Here is an 18,966-nt window from a genome sequence, read left to right as displayed (position 1 = left end):
AAAGTGATTTTGACTGACCTATAAAAAACCTTTAAGAAAAATAAATGCTGCCAAGATGTTTACTGTCATCATCTAATTCAACATTATTTTCATTCTGTAGAGACATGAATGCGAAGCATTGGCTGCCTTGAAGGAAAAACATACTAAAAAATGAAACAACCACACAGCATGTTTGGGAACATGGCCAGAGGTGATGTAACACATACAGTACTGTACACTCATTGCACATGGACTATTAAAAAGGCAAAACCACAGGTCCTTTTGCATATGTGGTGCTCCACATATCACTACTCTTTAAGTTGTCCTATATTCTGACACAAAACTTTAGTTTTTCACTAGATACATTAAGGAACAGACGCATGTTGCAATGACCTCCTCTTTTACATTTTTTGTGAGGCTGGATGCTGCTGACAAATGCTTGGCAGACCAAACTTATTGGAAGCATGAATGAGCTTATTAAGAATCTAAAAATGTCCTCTTCCCCACCTGTTACATGGAGGTGAATGCTTGAGACCTTTGCTACAATTTTAATGTACCCACTAATTAAAAACATGTAATATTTAGTCTTCCACTGACATTAATAAAATATATTACTGACCCCATAATTATTATGTGAGAATGAGTGACCTGAAATCCCAGGGTGCCCATTAGCATTTAAAGTATGTCAGAAAACGGACAATGTCCTATGTATTTTAATGGGATCTAAACATGGAGCGGTGAGAAAGGGAGGAAAAAAAGATTAAAATGTCACAAACCAGTCTGTAAAAATATAGGATTAGATGAACTTTTCACAGTGTGCAGGTCACCTGCTGATGGAATTAATCAGTCAATAAAATCTGTCTGGACAGTTTTAAAAGGTTTCAGGACCCTACGACAAGTAACAAAGATGTGTCCAGGCACATTTGTCAGTGGATTTATGCATGTCCTGTATGTGTCATTATGTTTTAAGTCCCCTCAGGTTTGCAAAATACAATAAAAAAAAGTTTGTACATTGATGAGGTTGAAATCAACTCTGCAGAAAATCATTGTGTTCAATTGTGCTTCATTTTTATTATTTATTTTAATAAGAATTACTTTATTAATCCCCAAAGGGAAAGTCATTAATATATTATTCATTAATTCATTTATTAATATATATATTCATATTCATATATTTTTAACATACCTCAGGAGAGCTCCTTTACTGCTGAACAGAGAAATCTACTGCACAACGGTCAATTATGGGGAATAAAGATTTCAATTAACAGGAAAAACTGACCTGTAGTGTCCTTTATGACTTTAACTGATCTAATCCTGACACATATTGTATGTACGGTAATATTATGTATCATTTTGTGCATGCCAACCAATTAACAATCTCCTGATCGTGGTCACACACAGGTAGGAAATTTCTATTTAATGCCAATATTTGCATACTGTCCATTGTGATTCGCAATAATAGTTCATGTAGCTCATCTGTTCATCTCCACCTGACCTTTTCATAATTACATGGACAATTGTTCTCATTAATCCTCTTTACCCCTTTTGTTCTTTTACACTTTTTCCTCTCACTCTTCAAGAGCATGCTGCTGCTATGAAGAGAGGAGTATTAGGGAGTGTGTATGGTGTGAACAGCTTCATGTGCATGGTGTCTCTGTCTCCCAAATTCCAAACAAACTAAACCTCTTAGACATCTTTGCCTCCCCCTCCTCCTGTTTCTTTTTTTTTTTTCCCCCTCACCGAGCTGTCAGTGATGAAAAATGATAGAGTGCTTGGCTTGGTAAAGTGTTGTGTTGTCAGATATCTGCCAGTAATACATCTGTTTCTACACTGTCCTCTGATCATACTGGACAAGGCTGGAATTAAAGCAGCTAGTCAGGCATGAAGTGAGACAGAACCAAGCAGAGAAGACACGGAGAAGAGACGGAGGAGGAGTGGGAGGAGGTGCTGAGTGGGTAGCAGTGGTGGGAAGGAGGAGAAGAGCAGGTAAGAGGGCACAAAAGCAGGGGGGGGGGGTAATAAATGAGACAAGAGTATGTATGAGAAGAGGGTGAGGAAAAAAAGAGCACAAAACAAACATGTCAGTGGATGTCTGGTTGTAAAAACCCACCATCAATCAGTGATGCATCATACTGCAAGTAATCCTTGTCGGTTTGGATTTGGCCTCCTATCTAACAGCTTACCAGTTTCTTGCTGTCACTGAAGAACGGAGACAATATGAGAATATAAAAATAGCTGAAATCATGTCTCTGCTTTTAGCATCCAAAGCCCCGGTGCGATATAATGAAGTAGGAGACTTCTTCTCCCTGTTCTTGTGTGGCTGCAGGTGAAATCTTGATGACAAGGAAGAGGCTGCAATATTGTCTATGGGTGGTTATGAGCAGCCAGAGCTATACTGTAAATTCCTTTAATCTTTGGCTAGTGCTGTCGGTGCCTAAGAATTTGAAAAAAAAAAAAAATGCATTTCTAAAAAGTACACAATAGATGTTGAACATGATTTTTGTTGTTGGTGAAAAACATTCATGGGCCATTTACACATTCATCCCTACACTCACAACAGACTCATAAACTTTGAAATGAAGTGAGGGTCTAACACAACTGCATTACCGCAGTTGAAGCAGGAGGAAATCAGTCTGGCAACTAAAGTAAAATCATAGAACGCAAAATAAGATCCTGATTAATCCAATGTGAGAATATATTGCTCAAATTTAAGCATTAAAAGCAAGTAAGTCATATTGTCCCTAAATGGATACACACATACACTGATCATCAGACATAACATTATGACCACTGACAGGTGAAGAGACACTGAAAAACCACTTCATCATGGCACCTGTTAGTGGGTGGGATATGTGAGGCAGCAAGTGAACATTTCGCCCTCAAAGTTGATGTGTCAGAAGCAGGAAAAATGGCCAAGTGTAAGGATTTCAGCAAGTTTGACAAGGGCCAAACTGTGATGGCCAGACAACTGAGTCAGAGCATCTCAAAAACTGTCCGATCCAACAGACCACCTACAGTACTGTTGCTCAAATTGCTGAAGAAGTTAATGCTGGTTCTGATAGAAAGGTGTCAAAATAAACAGTGCATCACAGTTTATTTTGTATTTGGCAGTAAAATGGGGACCAACACAATATTAGGCAGGTGGTCATAATGTTAGGCCTGATCGGTGTACAGCACACACCTGGAAATCAAACACAACTAGGCTATCCAATTTCCTATAAGCAGATACTACAACACACTTGTATCTGTAGGTCTATGTACTGCACAGTCAAGCTGCGTCAGGGATTAGCGTGAAAATCAATCTCAAAACAGACACTCACACACACACACACACACACACACACACACACTACAGTACAGGGATAAAGACTATTACAGCAGCAGCTACATTAAATCAATCATTCACCAAGCCAGTCAGAGGCTTACTAATGTCTTAATGAATAAATGCATAGTGAAAAGCCAAGTCCAGGAATATCAGCTTCAGCTCCTCGACATGCCCTTTCCTCACACTCATAGGAGAGCGTACAGTAGATGGAAAAAAAAACTGACAGTAGAGTCTTAAAGAAGGCAGCCTCATTTACATACTGTTTGTAAAAGGTAAAGTGAAGAGGCTTATGACTAAAAGTTGGCACAGAAGGTGAACAAGTAGCTGTCCCTTCTCCTGCAGCAACAACCTCTGCAGTGCCATTGAAACTTCCAGATGTGGAATCAATCTCCAACCTTCTTTCTGATTAACAATAAAATCTTGTCTAAAGAGAATTTAAGATATCCTCTTTGGAACTGATATATCTTTGCAACTTTACTGTGAATTAATGTGCAGTTTTGCGAATGTTTTGAAAATCTAGTGCTGATGGGTTTGCTTGACCTGGGGGTTATCAGACAGAGTGTGTAAAGTGAGCCAGCCACTTACAGTAAAAACATAAAAAGGCATTGAAGCTGTGGGGATTCTTGTTGGCTTCTATGCAGATATATCTGCCAGAGGCTACAGGCTGAAGAGGCAGAAAGCGCCAGTCTTTTATTTGAGGGTTTTGAGGGTGGATTTAGACGCAGTGAGGGGCCCTGATGGGGTCTCTGAGGAAAATTTGAGGTTGAAGAGTGAAAAGAAGGAAATAGTTAAGGGTTTGGAGAGGGAACAAGAGTTTAAATTTGTACTGTGAGCCTCAGTCCTGAGAGCCAAAGACAGTAGTGGTCTATATTTCAACTGACTACAGGAGTAAGATGTAAGCAAGGAGGTTTGTTCACAAACTCTATATGTAATATATACAGCTTCATTATTATTTGGTGCTATAGTTAAAACACTGTAGCATTGTGATTTATGGTCATATAGTGTGCAGAATCACAGAGAAAAAATATCAAGAGAATATCAAAAGGAAAACATAAGAAAGCCTCATTAAACAAAGGATGGAAACAATCTCCACCTTCGCCTGAAGCAGTAACAATGAAAAAACACAGACTTTGAAATAAATAATGAAATTATTTGCTTATCTTGTTGAATAAATTATGGAAGAAAAAAAACAAAACACACACATAAACTAAAAATATATGCTGTGTGGGCTTCTATGGTGGAATAAGGACAGCCGGAAGAATAGGCACTATGTTTACGCAATTGAAGGGGATTAATTCTACGTACATTCATGTGTGCATGTGTGGGTGAGAGACAAAGAGATGGAGGGAGTGGAAGACAGAGAAACTGTGAGTTGGTGAGCAGTAGCCTAACCTTTTGAGAGCGAGCTGCCTCCTCTTTCTCTTTGTGTGGGGAGGATGATATTTCATGGTTTATTTTCTATTCTGCTCTAGACTGTGTGCACAGGACACACACACACACACACCATCTGTTTCCAACTGTTCAACTACAAGACAGTACAGCAGACGTAGGTGTGTGAGGAGTGTATGGGTAGAGGAAGGAAAGACAAAATAAAGTTAAAGAAGGTGTTTTAAAGGGATGTGACCAAAGTGAGGGAGGAGAGAACAGCCCGAGGTTGGAGGGAGAGTGGTGGAGATGGAGAAGAGGACAGAGGAGAAAGAGGAGTAAGAAGGGGGAGGGAGGGTTAAGTGGTGAGATGATAGTGAGATCAGCACTAGAGCTGATAGGAAAGCTCAAGGACACAATTACTCTGAGCAGACACTGAGCCATGACCCAGACTTTAGAAGAGTTTAAGTGCTCTGAACAACCAGCATTACCTGTAAATCCACATTAATGGCATTCGCCTCCTATGTACAGTACTAACACAGTGGCAGATGTGAATTTCACAAGCGATTCACAACCCAAAGTGCTTGTTAGATCATCACCCCTTAAAACTCATCCTTCCTAAACAGCTTGTATGATATTTTCAACTAATGTCCTTAAGAAGAAATGTCTTTTTCATGGCGATCTTCCAAATTTCACAATATACTTTTTTTCCCCATAGCTTTCTCCTCAAGTCGGGCTCTGATAAGTTGAGGTTTAAAGTTCCTTTTGAAGAAATCTCACTACTACAAGGTCCATTAGTAGCTGCTCTGGAGTTTTAACTGCATCACACATCTCTCAGCAAATGGAAGCAGTCCAGCTGTCGTGGAAATTTTGATGTAAAACATTTTGGACAAATGATGAAAAGCTCCAGACCAGCTATAATGAACCCTGTGGTGCGATTGTTGTGTACACTTCTGATTCCAAGGACTAGAAGTAACTTTCAATCTCAGCTTTCAAGTCGACACAGATGAGAAAGAAGTCTTTCATCTTGCATAATAAAATAGGCAAATTGAGGGAAGATTGTGTGATATGATCAGATGCTCCAGAACAATGGAGCTTGTGGTATCATTATTTTGTTGGCATGTCAGTGAGGTATCATACTAACTAACATCTGGATTTTACCTGTCTGGCGTTTACATTAATCCCACTGATGCACTGTCCTGACCTGTCTTGGTGTTTCCTCCTTTGTATCTGATCCGCTGAATAGCTTCCAGCAGCGCTTCCTTGTTGCCATGGGAACTCAGCTGGAATTCTGTCCGGGCGTCGTCGCTGAACTGAGCAATGGCCACCTGGGGAGCGACGGGGACAGACAGACAGACAGACAGACAGACAGACAGGTACGTGAGATAAGTTCAAAGCACACGTCAAATCAAATTAAACCAAAGTTAAACTGAACCGTTTTGTCTTTGCACTTGCTCAAAAGGCACAGTTCACCTCGAAATTACAAATTCAGAGCCATCATCTGCCTGCGCTCATGTCAGTCACAATAGGTTACAACTGCGGTGTGTTTCTATATTTGATTTCTCAGGTTTGTTTCATTTTCATCCAAAAAAAAAAAAAAACATGAAGCCAAATGACTCCATGCGGTATTGTCTGTGTGTTGTGAAGCCAAATGACTGCGCTCTGGGTCCAGAAATCTAATACTTTGCCTCATTATCACCTGCAATTTCTGCATTTATTCTGAACAGCAACAGCAGCATCAAACAGATGCCACCTTTGTTCGCTGAAGGAAATACTGTAATTATACAAATTGAGCGTGCTTTAACAGCCCAATAAAGTGAACACTGTACAGATGGGCAATTTAAGCTGTAACATGAGAAGGTAGAATTTAACATTTACATAGTTTCACGTTAAGGTTAAGTAGGTGAAAGCAGCAATGGGTCACAGATTTGACCATTTATTATCCAGCGCTGGTGGTCATCGAAGAAGTATAAGTTCATAATGTCAAAAAGGAATATTACAGACTTCTTGTATGGAAGTCTCTAGGTGAAAATTCACTAAAAATATATACTGTGTATGTTCACACTCCCAAATCAGAACTATAATCAATCTAATTGCCTTAAGTCTGAGAGAGGAGAACAACTATCATTACCTCTGGAGTGCTAATAGTGCTGTTCTTGGCTCAGGGCGTCCTACATTTACCAGCCAGCTCCCTCCGCACTGTACAGCCAACTCTCTCACATTACAGCCAGTGTTTTGCTCTCTGTAGCCCTGTGCCAGAGGGTTATTGGGGCACGGCGAGGGTTGCAAACTGCTTAACAGCAGACATTACACAAATGAAAGAAAAGGGTCTAGCAAGCACCTCTACAGTGTGACGAATGAACCAGCTGAGCTCTGCTGACACAGTGGGGGGGCCACGCAGGCAGGAAGCACAAAGAAATTAGTTCACAATGACAATAGCGATCTACTGCCCCAAGTTAAGAGTCTGGCGTTACCTAATGATGAACTGGATACATGAGGAAAATACTGAAGAAGTGGACATGGGTAACAGTCACAGCATTACTTGAGTTCCTTAAGTGTCGCTCATGGTGGATTTTACACCAAGGATCAAGCTGATACTTGAAGGATTTGATGTTTATCCCAGCGCTTACTGCATATAGACTTAATTTATTAAGAACACCGCTCCTGCCAGAAAAGTAATGCTTTCTGGCACAAAACACAGTGGCAGCAAATGAGTGGAGTTAATCGAATACTGCTCAGCAACAAAGAGGCCTCCCAGAGAGTAAAGATTGACTCCACTGGGGGTTTTTAAGTTCTCTCGCACTTTTCTAAACTTTTCTATAGATGTGGTCGTGCTGATTTCTAAGGGGACAGGCCAAAAAGTAGTAGTAGTCTTCTTCAAATAATAAATACGCCAAAATCACATGGAGGGGTCAAAGGGAGGAGGAAAAATGCAAGTCAAGATTCATCATTTGGGCAGATCTATAATTTCTATTTATGTCCGAATGTCTGCTGTAACAGAATGAAACACAGAAAAGGAGGAGGAAATAGTTTGCAGGTTAAAGAAAGGAAGCTCCATCTCACACTTTATCATTTCATTATGGATATACAGCACCTGGTGGCCTTCCTTCCCTTATCTACTGAATGAAAAGTCTAGTTTCAGGGACATTTGAGAGGAAATTAAAACTATTTTTTTTTTTATCTCTCTTTCACTTTTTCTGTGTGTAGCAGGAAGTGAAACAGATGACAGCATATGAAAGCAGGAGGACATGGGTTGAGTTTTTGATATTAAAATGTATTTGAAAATGAAAAAAAAACTGGCCTCTTTATCCACAGATTACACTAAACTGTAATTTCTTGATTTCATTATTATTATGGTTTCAGTGTGGCTACCCTTCGCTAGATCCTCAGCATCTGCTTTACATTACAATTCCCATGACATGCATTTTTCAGAAGGAAAATGCTTTAACAAAGGAAATACATTTGGAGAGAAAGAAAACAAAATTAAAGCCTCAGCACATTTGTATTTTTTTGTTGGTTAACTTATGGTACTGTATATCATATTCACTAGACACTAATGGTTAGACTAGACACAGGAACCACTAGCAGTCGTAAACATGAATACCAGCACTCAAGGGAGACATTACTCTGCTATAACATTATTCAGAGCAAAGTGGTCTAGAAGGTATTCGAACATTTTCATTTCTGAAATCTGTCACAGTGTAATGATGCATACAGGAAAATGGAAGCAAGAACAAATATAATTTTATCTTTACTTTTAACTTTTCTATTCTTGAGTTCTTCCTCTCTGAGGTGAAGTTACATGTGACTGACCTGAGTGCCATCCGGGCCAATCAGATCAAGGGATCCCATGGTGCTGTAGAGGAAACGTGTGATCTTCATGAAATTGTCGTCTCCGATGGACCAGGAGCCGTCGACCAGGAACACCAAGTCAGCCTTGGCCTCCTTGCACACTGGACAGACAGCCAAGAAAGATGTATAGATTTAGTCAGCACATCATGTTGTCTCTGAATTTAAAAAGAAATGTAATTTAAGGGAGGAGAGTTGAGGAAAATTTGTGAGCTGAATGTTAACTGGCTGTAACATATTCATCCTCTCTGTAAATAATATAAAGAACTTAAAATACACTCACTCTGGAACAAAGTAAATCTGCATAGACTGGGTCTTCAGACTAACTAGAGTTTATAGGATTAGGTATAATGCACAGTTTCTCACTCAGAGTTTCAAACTCAGTCTTTTTTGGCCGCAAAAAATATATATCCAGTGTGTTTGGGTTTTTTCTCCTTTTGTGTGCTGCTACTTCACATTCCTGGTCCAGCTGTGCCTTTTCCTTCTGCTTTTATTCTTCTCAGGTTTCTAAATGACTCCCAGTAGCCTTATCTTTGCTGCTGTAAAGTTGTTTTGTGGTTTTAACAAGTGTTCAAACTCCAAGCCTGCACTAAATTTCAAAGCCTGTAAATGACCATGTCAGCCTCCATAAATCCCCAAAGCCTGCACTGTATCTACAGTGTTTATGAGGGAAAAAGGTTGTAACTTTAAGTATGAGAAAACAAATCAGAGTAATTTGGTTTCTTGATCCCTCACCACTATCTCTGTTTTTATACTGGGTGTCTTTCTCTCCATGTGTCTCTTTCTGTCATCTCCTCTCTGCTCTCTCTTTGTAGCTCTATCTGTCTGTTTTTCTCATACTGGCCATCACTGTATTTTATTCTTTTTCTGTTGTTTTGTTTCCTTTTTCTTTCCTTCTTCATCTTTTTCTCACTTTTACAGAAAAAGCACGCACCTTCTCTTCTCTTTCCTCTATCTTTGCAGCTCTGTCCTGAGTAAAAGTTACCTAAGATTATGGGTGGAAGCGTCAGTCTGACAAAAGGTCATGCAGTTCGATAGAAATGCTTACAGACGGGCTCAGCAGGTGTGTCGGTTCATGTCTGAGGAGTTTGTCCTGCAGGTCAGCCTTTAACCTGAGCCCATCAGACAGGAACAGATGAGAAGGAGTGTCTGGGCAGCAGGAGGAGGCTCTGACTCTGAACTCGTACCCCTTTGTTTCTAATCTTCCTCAGCTTGTCAAATGTGGAAAAATCCTCTTCGGTGAGAATATTTCACCTGTCCTCTCTCATGAGTCATTTGCTGCTGCACCTTCACTTGCAGTTAGTTAGGGTTTAAAGGTGCTATATGTACGTTTTCTCTGCTGTCAAATGTGGTTTCTTGACAGGGTCGGGTGGTAATGGTGGTCATAACAGTCGCTTGCCAAGAGCTACAGCCATCATTTTTAGAAGGCAAGAGGTTAGGATACGCTCTCTGGGCAGCACTACTCCTTCATCCTCTCGAACTCAACTACAGGGCAGAGTAGACGCTGCAGTGACTCAGTTCTGCAATGTAGTATTACAAGAAAAGGATGGGCAGAGGCTACCCAGTTGGCATGCTGACCTCACATAAGGAAGTGATAGAAGTAGAGGCAACCACTGGAGACGGCCCTTGGTGAGTATAGGGACAGAGTTTGATGCTGAACCTGAAACGTTTCCTCTAGACTGGTAAGTAAACAGCTATTAATGCTAACATTAGCCATGTAGTGAGAGCAAAAACTTGCTTATACCACCTTTAAAGTGCAGTAAAGCACAATCCTTTTTAGTTTTTAGTTTACATATGTGCACACATGATTTAAATGACATTTGTAAGGAAAACAAATATCACTCTGTTGTTTTAAGGCTTGACAGAGACTGAAGCTGAAGCTGGATGGGAGAGGCAAGGTAAGCTCTGCTGAGCCTAAGGTAATAGGCTAATAAACCAGGATTAGAGTGGCATTTCTTTATTTTGGCATCGGCTGCAGTCCACAGAAGCCCGAGTATGCTTCACACAATAAAGTCGTTGTGGGAGTACAGCAAACGTCACTGACTTCCTGTGGGACACTTAAATGTTTTGTGTTTTTGCCCTCCTTTAGGTTAGATTCTTCAGTTTCATTATAATGCCCCCAAATCCCCAAATTTCCTCCCAGGTCACTACTGATGTTTTGAAACTAAGCACCAGTTGACTGTTCACAACTGTGAGGAGAGCACCGAATGGCAAAACATTAGTGCTCTATTAAAAGTAAATTATGAGGTAATCTTTTCTGTTCCTGGTGCAACAATAACAACAACAACAACAACAACATGCCAGGACAATTTTGCTTGTGCAGTTAAGTGTAGTGTTAAAGATCGTTTTGAATCTAAGAGCAAAACTACAGCTCTGTACACTTTGGTTACATTTTCTCAGTGAGCTTTTTTTTTAACCACATTTCTAAGCCAAATCATTTCATGACAGGTATTTGGCAGATTAGACAGCAATTGAGAGCATCAAAGTTTAAAAATGGAATCCAGTTTATGTAAATTAGAGGATACACTGACTAATGAATAAGAAATGTCATAGCATAACAGTGTGGCTGCCAGAATTATCAGTCAAAAATATAACTAACTGGTCTGAGAGAAGATGTATTGAAATTGTAGTTATTGTACATTTCTGTTGCTTCAACTTGGGCAGAGTTTCTATTCTGGTTTGTATTATTGTATTGGTCGCCTGCACATTTTTATAAAATAATGTTTTAGTAAAGATGCATTTCAATAATTATAAACAACAGTACCAGTTGACTAGAGTTATCCTAAAGAAAAGGATGAATGATGAATGAGCATGATGAATAATAACATGAATAAGCATGTCTGTATTTATCGTCTGCTCACCTTCCTTAGCAGGCGGGATGGTAGGGGGCGGCTCTGTGGTGGGTGGTTCAGTTGGAGCCTGAGTGGGTGCTGGCACTGGACACACACACACACACACACACACACACACACACACACACACACACACACACACACACACACACACACACACACACACACACACAAGGAAACAAGACAAGGTCATCAATCACGATGATAGCGACAAGTGCCACCATCATTGGGTTTATCTGCTGACCACACACACCACTCACGAACTAGTGCACACACACAGGCACGCACACGCATGCACACACACAGTCAATAAACTGGTGATATGAGAGGCAGCAGTGGGCTGTTTCTTTTCAGATGAAAGTTTCCTCCTCCTCCTCCTCCTCCTCCTCCTCCTCTCCCTCCTTCCCCTGCAGCCGAGTTAGGGACCTTCACAGTGAAGAGATTTGTAGTCCAATGTGTGCTTATGACCTATGGGTACATGAGTAATCTTGTGTTTTGTTCTGTATATCTCCATCACCATGTTACAGCAGTCAGCTCCTCTCTTTCTATACATCCCTCTCTTTCCTCCTACTGTATGAGCTGGACACAGTGAAAAGAGCTATTTTCATCAGTCTTGTATCTGTCTGACCAGAGGCTGTTTTTCAGAGTAAAAAACAGCCCCAGGTTAAGGTATGTCTCAGTGCCAAGCCAATTACTTCACAGAAATCAGTGGGTTCTGTCAAACCAGAGTAAAGTGAGTAAATCATCTTTAAAAGATCAGGGACTGCCCACAGAAGGTGCAGGTACTACTACTTCATGAAAGCGGATTAAATTGACTGAATATATCTCATGTTTCTTCAGATACTATGAAAAGATAGTAACTACATAATCTGTCTGATTTGAGCACAAACTTTGCTCTTGAGCCTCTTTGCTAGAAAGTGGCAGATTATGGATTTTACACAGTCATTAATGCTGTATCTTTTGTGTTAGTAAAAAAAAAAAAAACGGTCATCAAGTTATAATAACAGCCCTTGACCATCCACTTTTAAAGCATTTTGAAATGAGGACAGAGATTCAAGTAATGTCTCCTGTTACTGTCTGTTCTGAGACAAAGAAGTGATGGGAAGAAAATGGGATGACGCAGATATACTATTAACAGTAAATTAGTGAATTTTCTAATTTTAGGAATAGTTAGGTTTTCAGAGAGGGATTAGCATGCCCTGATGGTCCAGTACTGCATTGTGGAAAATGTCACTGAACAATTAACACTAGGGGCTTTCTGAGATTTGAAAGTGGTTCATGCCATTTCCTCTCTTTACTGTCTCTCAGGATGTGTGCCCTCTTAAAACGCAGTTTTTAAACTCACAGACAAATGATGTCAGTGTATCAGTGAATGTTTTATGGTACACACATTCACAACTATTTCCATTTCACTTCATCCCATCTTTAAAGGAAAGGTTGCTCTTTTTACTTCGCTACATTAATGTGACAGAGAGCAGTACATTTTTTTACATATAAAGGTTGAAATCATCTCATAAAATAGGATGTATTGTTGTGAAAAAAACTACCAAGCAGAATATTAAGTAGTTAAATGAACAGCATCGCCATGTGATTTAAAAGTTAATGTATTTAATAATGCCTCTAAAATATAAGACATTATGATAATTTAGCACTATAAAAGGGGACATTCTGTTTAATGAGCACTTCATGTTAGATTCTCAAGTACAGGTTCCTGATAAAACTTAAATGCAAAATTACAGTACAGTACTTGTATTCTAGCTTGTTTATTTTGTTTTACTCAAGTAAGTATCAAGTAATTACTTCCACCTGCACTGTCTGTGGACCAGCAACATTTTGCTGACACCGAATTGTCTCCTGTTAAATTCAATCCACACAAAATCTGTAGATAAACAACATTAGTTGAAGAATCTGTGTGTGTCTGCGTGTGTATCTGAGGTCATACCTATCTGTCTATCTATCTATCTGTAACCCTGGTTGTGAGCTGAGCCCCCCTGGTATCTGGAGCTATGCACTTCACCTCAGCTCATCAGCTGACCAATGAACTGCAACTGCAGGATTTATCATCTTCACTGAGAGAGAGAGAGAGAGAGAGAGAGAGAGAGAGAGAGAGAGAGAGAGAGAGAGAGAGAGAGAGAGAGAGAGAGAGAGAGAGAGAGAGAGAGAGAGAGAGAGAGAGGCTACTGGGAGGTGGTGGAGGTGGACAGGTGGAAAAAGACACATAAAGAACAACTAGACGGATTAATTAGAGGAAATTAGGTAAGTGGAGAAACTTTATAAAGAATTAACAAAGGAGTGAAAAAGTGGACAAAAAACTGGTATAAAAGAGGATAAAAGGGGGAGGAAACTTAACATTCAAAGATGTTGCACTTAACTGTGACTGCCCTCAATGCAAAGGCAAACTTTAGATTGTAATCATGCATGTAAACACAATTCATAAACCATTCGCAACATACACGTCATGTCAGTGATGGAGACTGAAGGTCCCTCCAATTCTTGCATCTGCGTGTGAACGCTGATCTCGTATTGGCTGCTGGGAGTGAGGTCATAGAAGCACTGTCGGGAAGAGCCACCTCCCAGACTCACCTCCTGTCTTTGACCATCTGCAAGTAAACAAAATACAAAACAAAAATGACATGAGAGTCAAAGTTATGTCAGAATTGATCATCATCAGACATCAAACTGGTGATACATCAAACTCATCCAGTATTTTGATTTATCACACTTAACTGATGATAAAATGAGGAGCAAGACTTGCAGCTTGTGCAACTTCACTTCATTTGTTACACCCAACAGTCTAGGTAACTAGACGACTCTGAAGTTAAAAAGACTGCAGGAAAACATCATTATATCCACTGAAAAATGAAATGAATCATATCATTGATTTCTTTCCTCTTCCCTTGTCAATTTCCGCTGGATTGCAGACTGGCAACACTTTTAATTTAGCGTTTGTTTTGAGAAGCTGTAGAGGGACAGCACCACAGAGAAAAAAAAACCATTTGAATGAGAATTTATGTTGGCAGCCAAAAAGGAACAAACAGGAAACTGGAAGCACACACTCTAATAGCTGTCATTTGTCAGTTTCATTAGTCTAATTCTATTTCCTAATGTGTCTCTCATCTTGGAGAGTGACAAATTAGCCCCTCCTCCACGGAGGAAACAGCCATAGATAATAAAGTTTAGGGAAACAGCTGTCACTGAGAGGCTGCACTTTTCCTTTTGAGAAGGTGTTTAAGCAGCTGGTTGGCTCTGTGTGGATTAAACCAAATCTCTTAACTCCAGCTAGAATATCCAACTACTGGCAAGAGGGAGAGAGATGGAGATGTACAGAAACGTGTGAGATGGAAGGAAGATGGAGAGATGTCATCCTCCTCCTTTTAGCTCTCTATTTCCCTGGCAGTAAAAAGCAGCAAGAATACTTACCGTTCATTTTTCCTTTAATTGGACCTTGTTTTTATTTACATGTACATATACAGTCTCTACAACACTCTAGCTTCCCATTTATTAATACACATCCATCTATAGCCTATAGTCTAGGACCTTAGAGACCTTTTTCACAGAGGACAGGTTGACTTACCAAACCAGTGCAGCTAATAATGTTAAACTTTGACATGACATGATCCCCCACTGTGCCGCCCCACTGAAATAAATGAGGAAGGACACATCACCACCAAAGAGCTACGAGTGTGGAAGCCGACTTCCTGTCATCTACTCGGGCATCTTTTCTCATTATCCTCACAGGGGTTTTGGGTTAAGTGAAAAAAATCCATCACCAGAGCGTCTGATTCCACCACCGATGTGAACTTTTGACATTAAGAAAATATAAATGATCAAAAAAGCAGAAATGTTAACCAAGAATCCACTTGGGCTGTTCTATAGCTGCCTGTATAATACAAAAACTTGTAGAAAATTGCCAGCACCAGTGCGCCAGTTGCCAGTTTTTTGGGGGGGGATTTTCACTTCGCAGATTTTTTTACGAACCCATACTGCACAACCAACAGCCCTCTGAGGACAAATAAAAGTAAAACTTGAACTTAAAGTTGTTCACTTGTGAGTAGACCTGCTCCAAAATACTCTCTTGTTGACAGGACAAATTGTACAAAGATTTTATTAAGATTTCTACAGTATGTCTGTACAGTAGCTGATTGGCTTGACTTAAAATATATATGGCAGATATATTTGCTAATTTTCTTTCTATTGTTATTCAAGAATCATTCTTTGCTCCTTCTTTTCATCATCTGTCTCCTTTTAAACATTTAATAACCAAGTAATCCGCACAATAAACACCTTCTAAAGGTCACACCGAGTCTTTACTCATTTTATTTCTGACACGAAGAAAGCGGTTTCCTCCCGTGTCATTTATTGGGGAGAGATTGTGTGCGTATCATATCTCCCTGCCTTTCTGCAGACCACAAGATTTATGAAAATCCTTTACTATGTAAAAGCTCTGCCATGTGAGAATGACAGAAATACAGAACATTTATTTCCTCAGAGCCTTGTATCAATATGAATTCAGATGACTGTGAAAGGTACAATTGTGTCCAACAGACTGAGACCACTTCCCCAATCATCTGGGAAAGTGGTCTCAGACTTTTGGAGCCCATATTTAACCAACACACATGTACTGTAGCCATCACACATACACACAAAACACAGTCCTGAGCTGACTCAACGTTGGGTTACTATTAAACTGTTGAGACATTTTCATGAGGACAGGCTATAAATCTATAAGGAAACATATTCAAAGTTTGGAGTCGACTTCAGTCTCTTCACCAAATATCACAACCCCAGTAAAATGTTTGATTTACTGACTGAATTGCAGTCCAGTCATTTGGCTGGCAAAAACCCTCTTTTAAAAACAACATGGAAAGGTGAAACATGTGTGGGACATACAGTATGGAACGCAGAGATGGTGATGAGACCAACTTACTGCGTCTGTGCATGTGCTACAGTATAGGACTATCACTTGTTCCCGAAAGTCTAAATTAAGCTTTTAAACATTTCAGCAAACTGATATACACAGCTCATTCAAATTCAGACCTGATAAGTTAATAAAGTAAATGCGTGGAGCAAGCAGCGTGTCTGGTATCACATTCTCACACTCAGAGCAAAACTAATGACAGCAGTAAGCACAAGGAAATGGACACTTTTTTCACCACCTTTAATACAAACACTGGCACCCACTCTTGTTAACAGTAAATGTACTTACTGAGAGTAGACTGTATGGACACTCTGTATAATGTTGCATGTAGAAGAGGCTGGTACTGGACACACAAGCTGTTGGAGCGCACCTGGTAGGTTGACAAGCCAGTGACGCCAAGAAACACTAAAAAAAAAAGAGAGACAAGTAGACAAATGATAAGAATTCATTTAACATAGATTTCTTAGCTGCTCAGGAGAAAATTGTGTTTTCTATATACAGTAAGACTTGCTCATGTTTAACAGGCAATCACACAACAAACAAGCTAATCTGTTCTTTACAGATTACTGTACTTACAAGAGCTCTCAGGGAATTACATGTAATTACTGAATCTATCAAACGGCATATGAACACTTTGCAACAACCAACAAAAGAGTGTAATTCACAGTATACTCACATTCAACCAGATAAAAAACATGAAACAGAGCACTTCAAATAAAATGAGAAACACTGGTCACTTGCATTTATTATCCTTCTGAATGGCTGTGCAGTAATATAAAGGTAAAATTGATGTTTAACAATGTTGGAAAAAAATGTTTCTGACTTTCTGCTCCACCTTTTCACATTTTCTAACCTTTTCTTTTTCACTTCTGTATGTGTCACTTGTCCAGTGACACAGACAGTGCACCCACCAACATGACTAAAGACCCCAACCGGGACAGACTCAGACATTCACAGCACAGAGCACTCTCGATCATGTGGGCTTCAAAGTCTGCACCAGACTACTCTATATTCATTAGGGCTACTTTGCATCTTATTGATGGTGCTCCAAAGTCTCTCTTAGCTGAACTGGGAATCATTTTGCAAAGATACTATGTCATTAATTCAGCTACAGTACTCTGAGAAAAATGTGGACATTTTTGACAAGTTTTGTTATTTGGATAGTTAAAAAAAAAAAAAAAAAAGTTTAACGTATACAGTATTTTGCATAATGTATGATGTATTCAAGGTCAGGGTTGGAAAAACTGAAGCTGGACTTAGGGTTGGAGCTGCACAAACAGAAGGCATTTTGTTGAGCATCTTTTTGTGCTGCTGACAGGACAAAAATAAGCAGTTTGGCATCCACATAAAGAATAAATGGTAGAAATGCATCTATACTGACAGTTTCAATTACAACATTCAGTTCAAACAAATCATTAAGTGCCAAAACTGGTCAGGCTAGATGTTAAACTGTCATGTGATGAAACAATGAGGCATGATGCAGCAAAGAGCTAAACACCATGCGCAATTTAAATAGCTGAAGCTTTGGGAGTGAGCTCTAAGTACCACAAGCAAAAAAAAACCTCCAAGGAGCCTCTCTCTCTTCTGGTTTTCTCACACTCTCTTTGTCTCTCTCTCTCTGTTCTGTTCCCTTGTTATCAGAATTTGTTGATGGTATAAAATAAATGTGGCTCTTGCACCATTAAATGGATATTCTATGCTGGGAACATATGGCAAGTACCTTATTTAAAATAATACTGAATAATGCATATGGCAACCTGTCTTCCTTCCAATAACATGCACACACACACACAAATTCTCACATACACAGGCACACAATATGCACACACGATCTACACAAAAACATCAACACATCAACATGGATATACGTAAACATGCGAGTTTACATTATGCACTTATGGCCTCAGTTCACTCCATATAAAATCAATCTGACATGCATGCGCAGATCAAAGACAGGTTCATAAACAACATGAAGCTAAGCATTTGGACTCGACTGCCCTGAGCACACAAGCTGGTTTGCCAAACTGACATTTTATACTGTTGACTGCAGTTAGTCAATAATGTTGTTTTGAAGCCACACAGCATAGAGTCATTTAGCTCATTAGTATTTGGTATATGGCTTCAGGACACCTTTGATTTGGTTCTGTTAGAGCTACATCTGCCTCCATTTTTATCTGCACAAACAATCTGCACATGTCAAGCGTTTAAACAGGGGAAAAAAAGACATGAAAACCAAGACAAAGAAAGTTAAAATATTTTTTAGAGAAAAATAAATTTAAAAGATTTTTTAAAACAAGCATATCAAGAAGAGGAAACTCAGCATTTTTAGCTGGTAATTGCCCATTTAACATCCAAAGGTCAAAGTGAAAGAGTGTAACGGATATAAACTATGGTGGACCATATGGAGATGCTGCAATCAGTCAGAAATTACCTCTGTGCGCGTGAGTGCGTGCTCAAGTTGCCAGGCTTGGTGCCAAACATTTGCACCCATCTGCTTTTGCAAGCTCCACACACTGAGTTACTAGACTATTTCTTCATTCTCCTTCTGCCTGAGTCTCGTCATGTAATCCTCTCACAGCGGGAGCTCAAGTCTCATACTTTTAGTCTTCAAAAAAAAAATTGTTATTTTCATTTCTGTGCGAATCCTACAAAATTTCTTGAGACTTGAGACTACACTG

The 18,966-nt window shown here is 39.6% G+C and overlaps 1 protein-coding gene across 1 annotated transcript in view; it reads right to left on the bottom strand.

The window, feature by feature from the left end:
• Nucleotides 1-18,966, bottom strand: part of col14a1a (collagen, type XIV, alpha 1a) — a gene marked incomplete at both ends in the record, with an annotated part of 125,403 nt that overhangs the window by 52,477 nt on the left and 53,960 nt on the right. The window contains 5 exons of the mRNA XM_083988958.1: nt 5,874-5,997; nt 8,483-8,622; nt 11,380-11,454; nt 13,824-13,970; nt 16,577-16,693. Of these exons, the coding sequence (XP_083845084.1) occupies nt 5,874-5,997; nt 8,483-8,622; nt 11,380-11,454; nt 13,824-13,970; nt 16,577-16,693 (603 nt within the window). The remainder of the gene's footprint in view (nt 1-5,873; nt 5,998-8,482; nt 8,623-11,379; nt 11,455-13,823; nt 13,971-16,576; nt 16,694-18,966) is intronic.

Source organism: Trachurus trachurus (assembly GCF_905171665.1).
Source record: "Trachurus trachurus genome assembly, chromosome: 16".
Lineage (NCBI taxonomy): Eukaryota > Metazoa > Chordata > Actinopteri > Carangiformes > Carangidae > Trachurus > Trachurus trachurus.
Note: the sequence above shows the minus strand (reverse complement) of the source record. Positions and strands in the feature narration are given on the sequence as shown.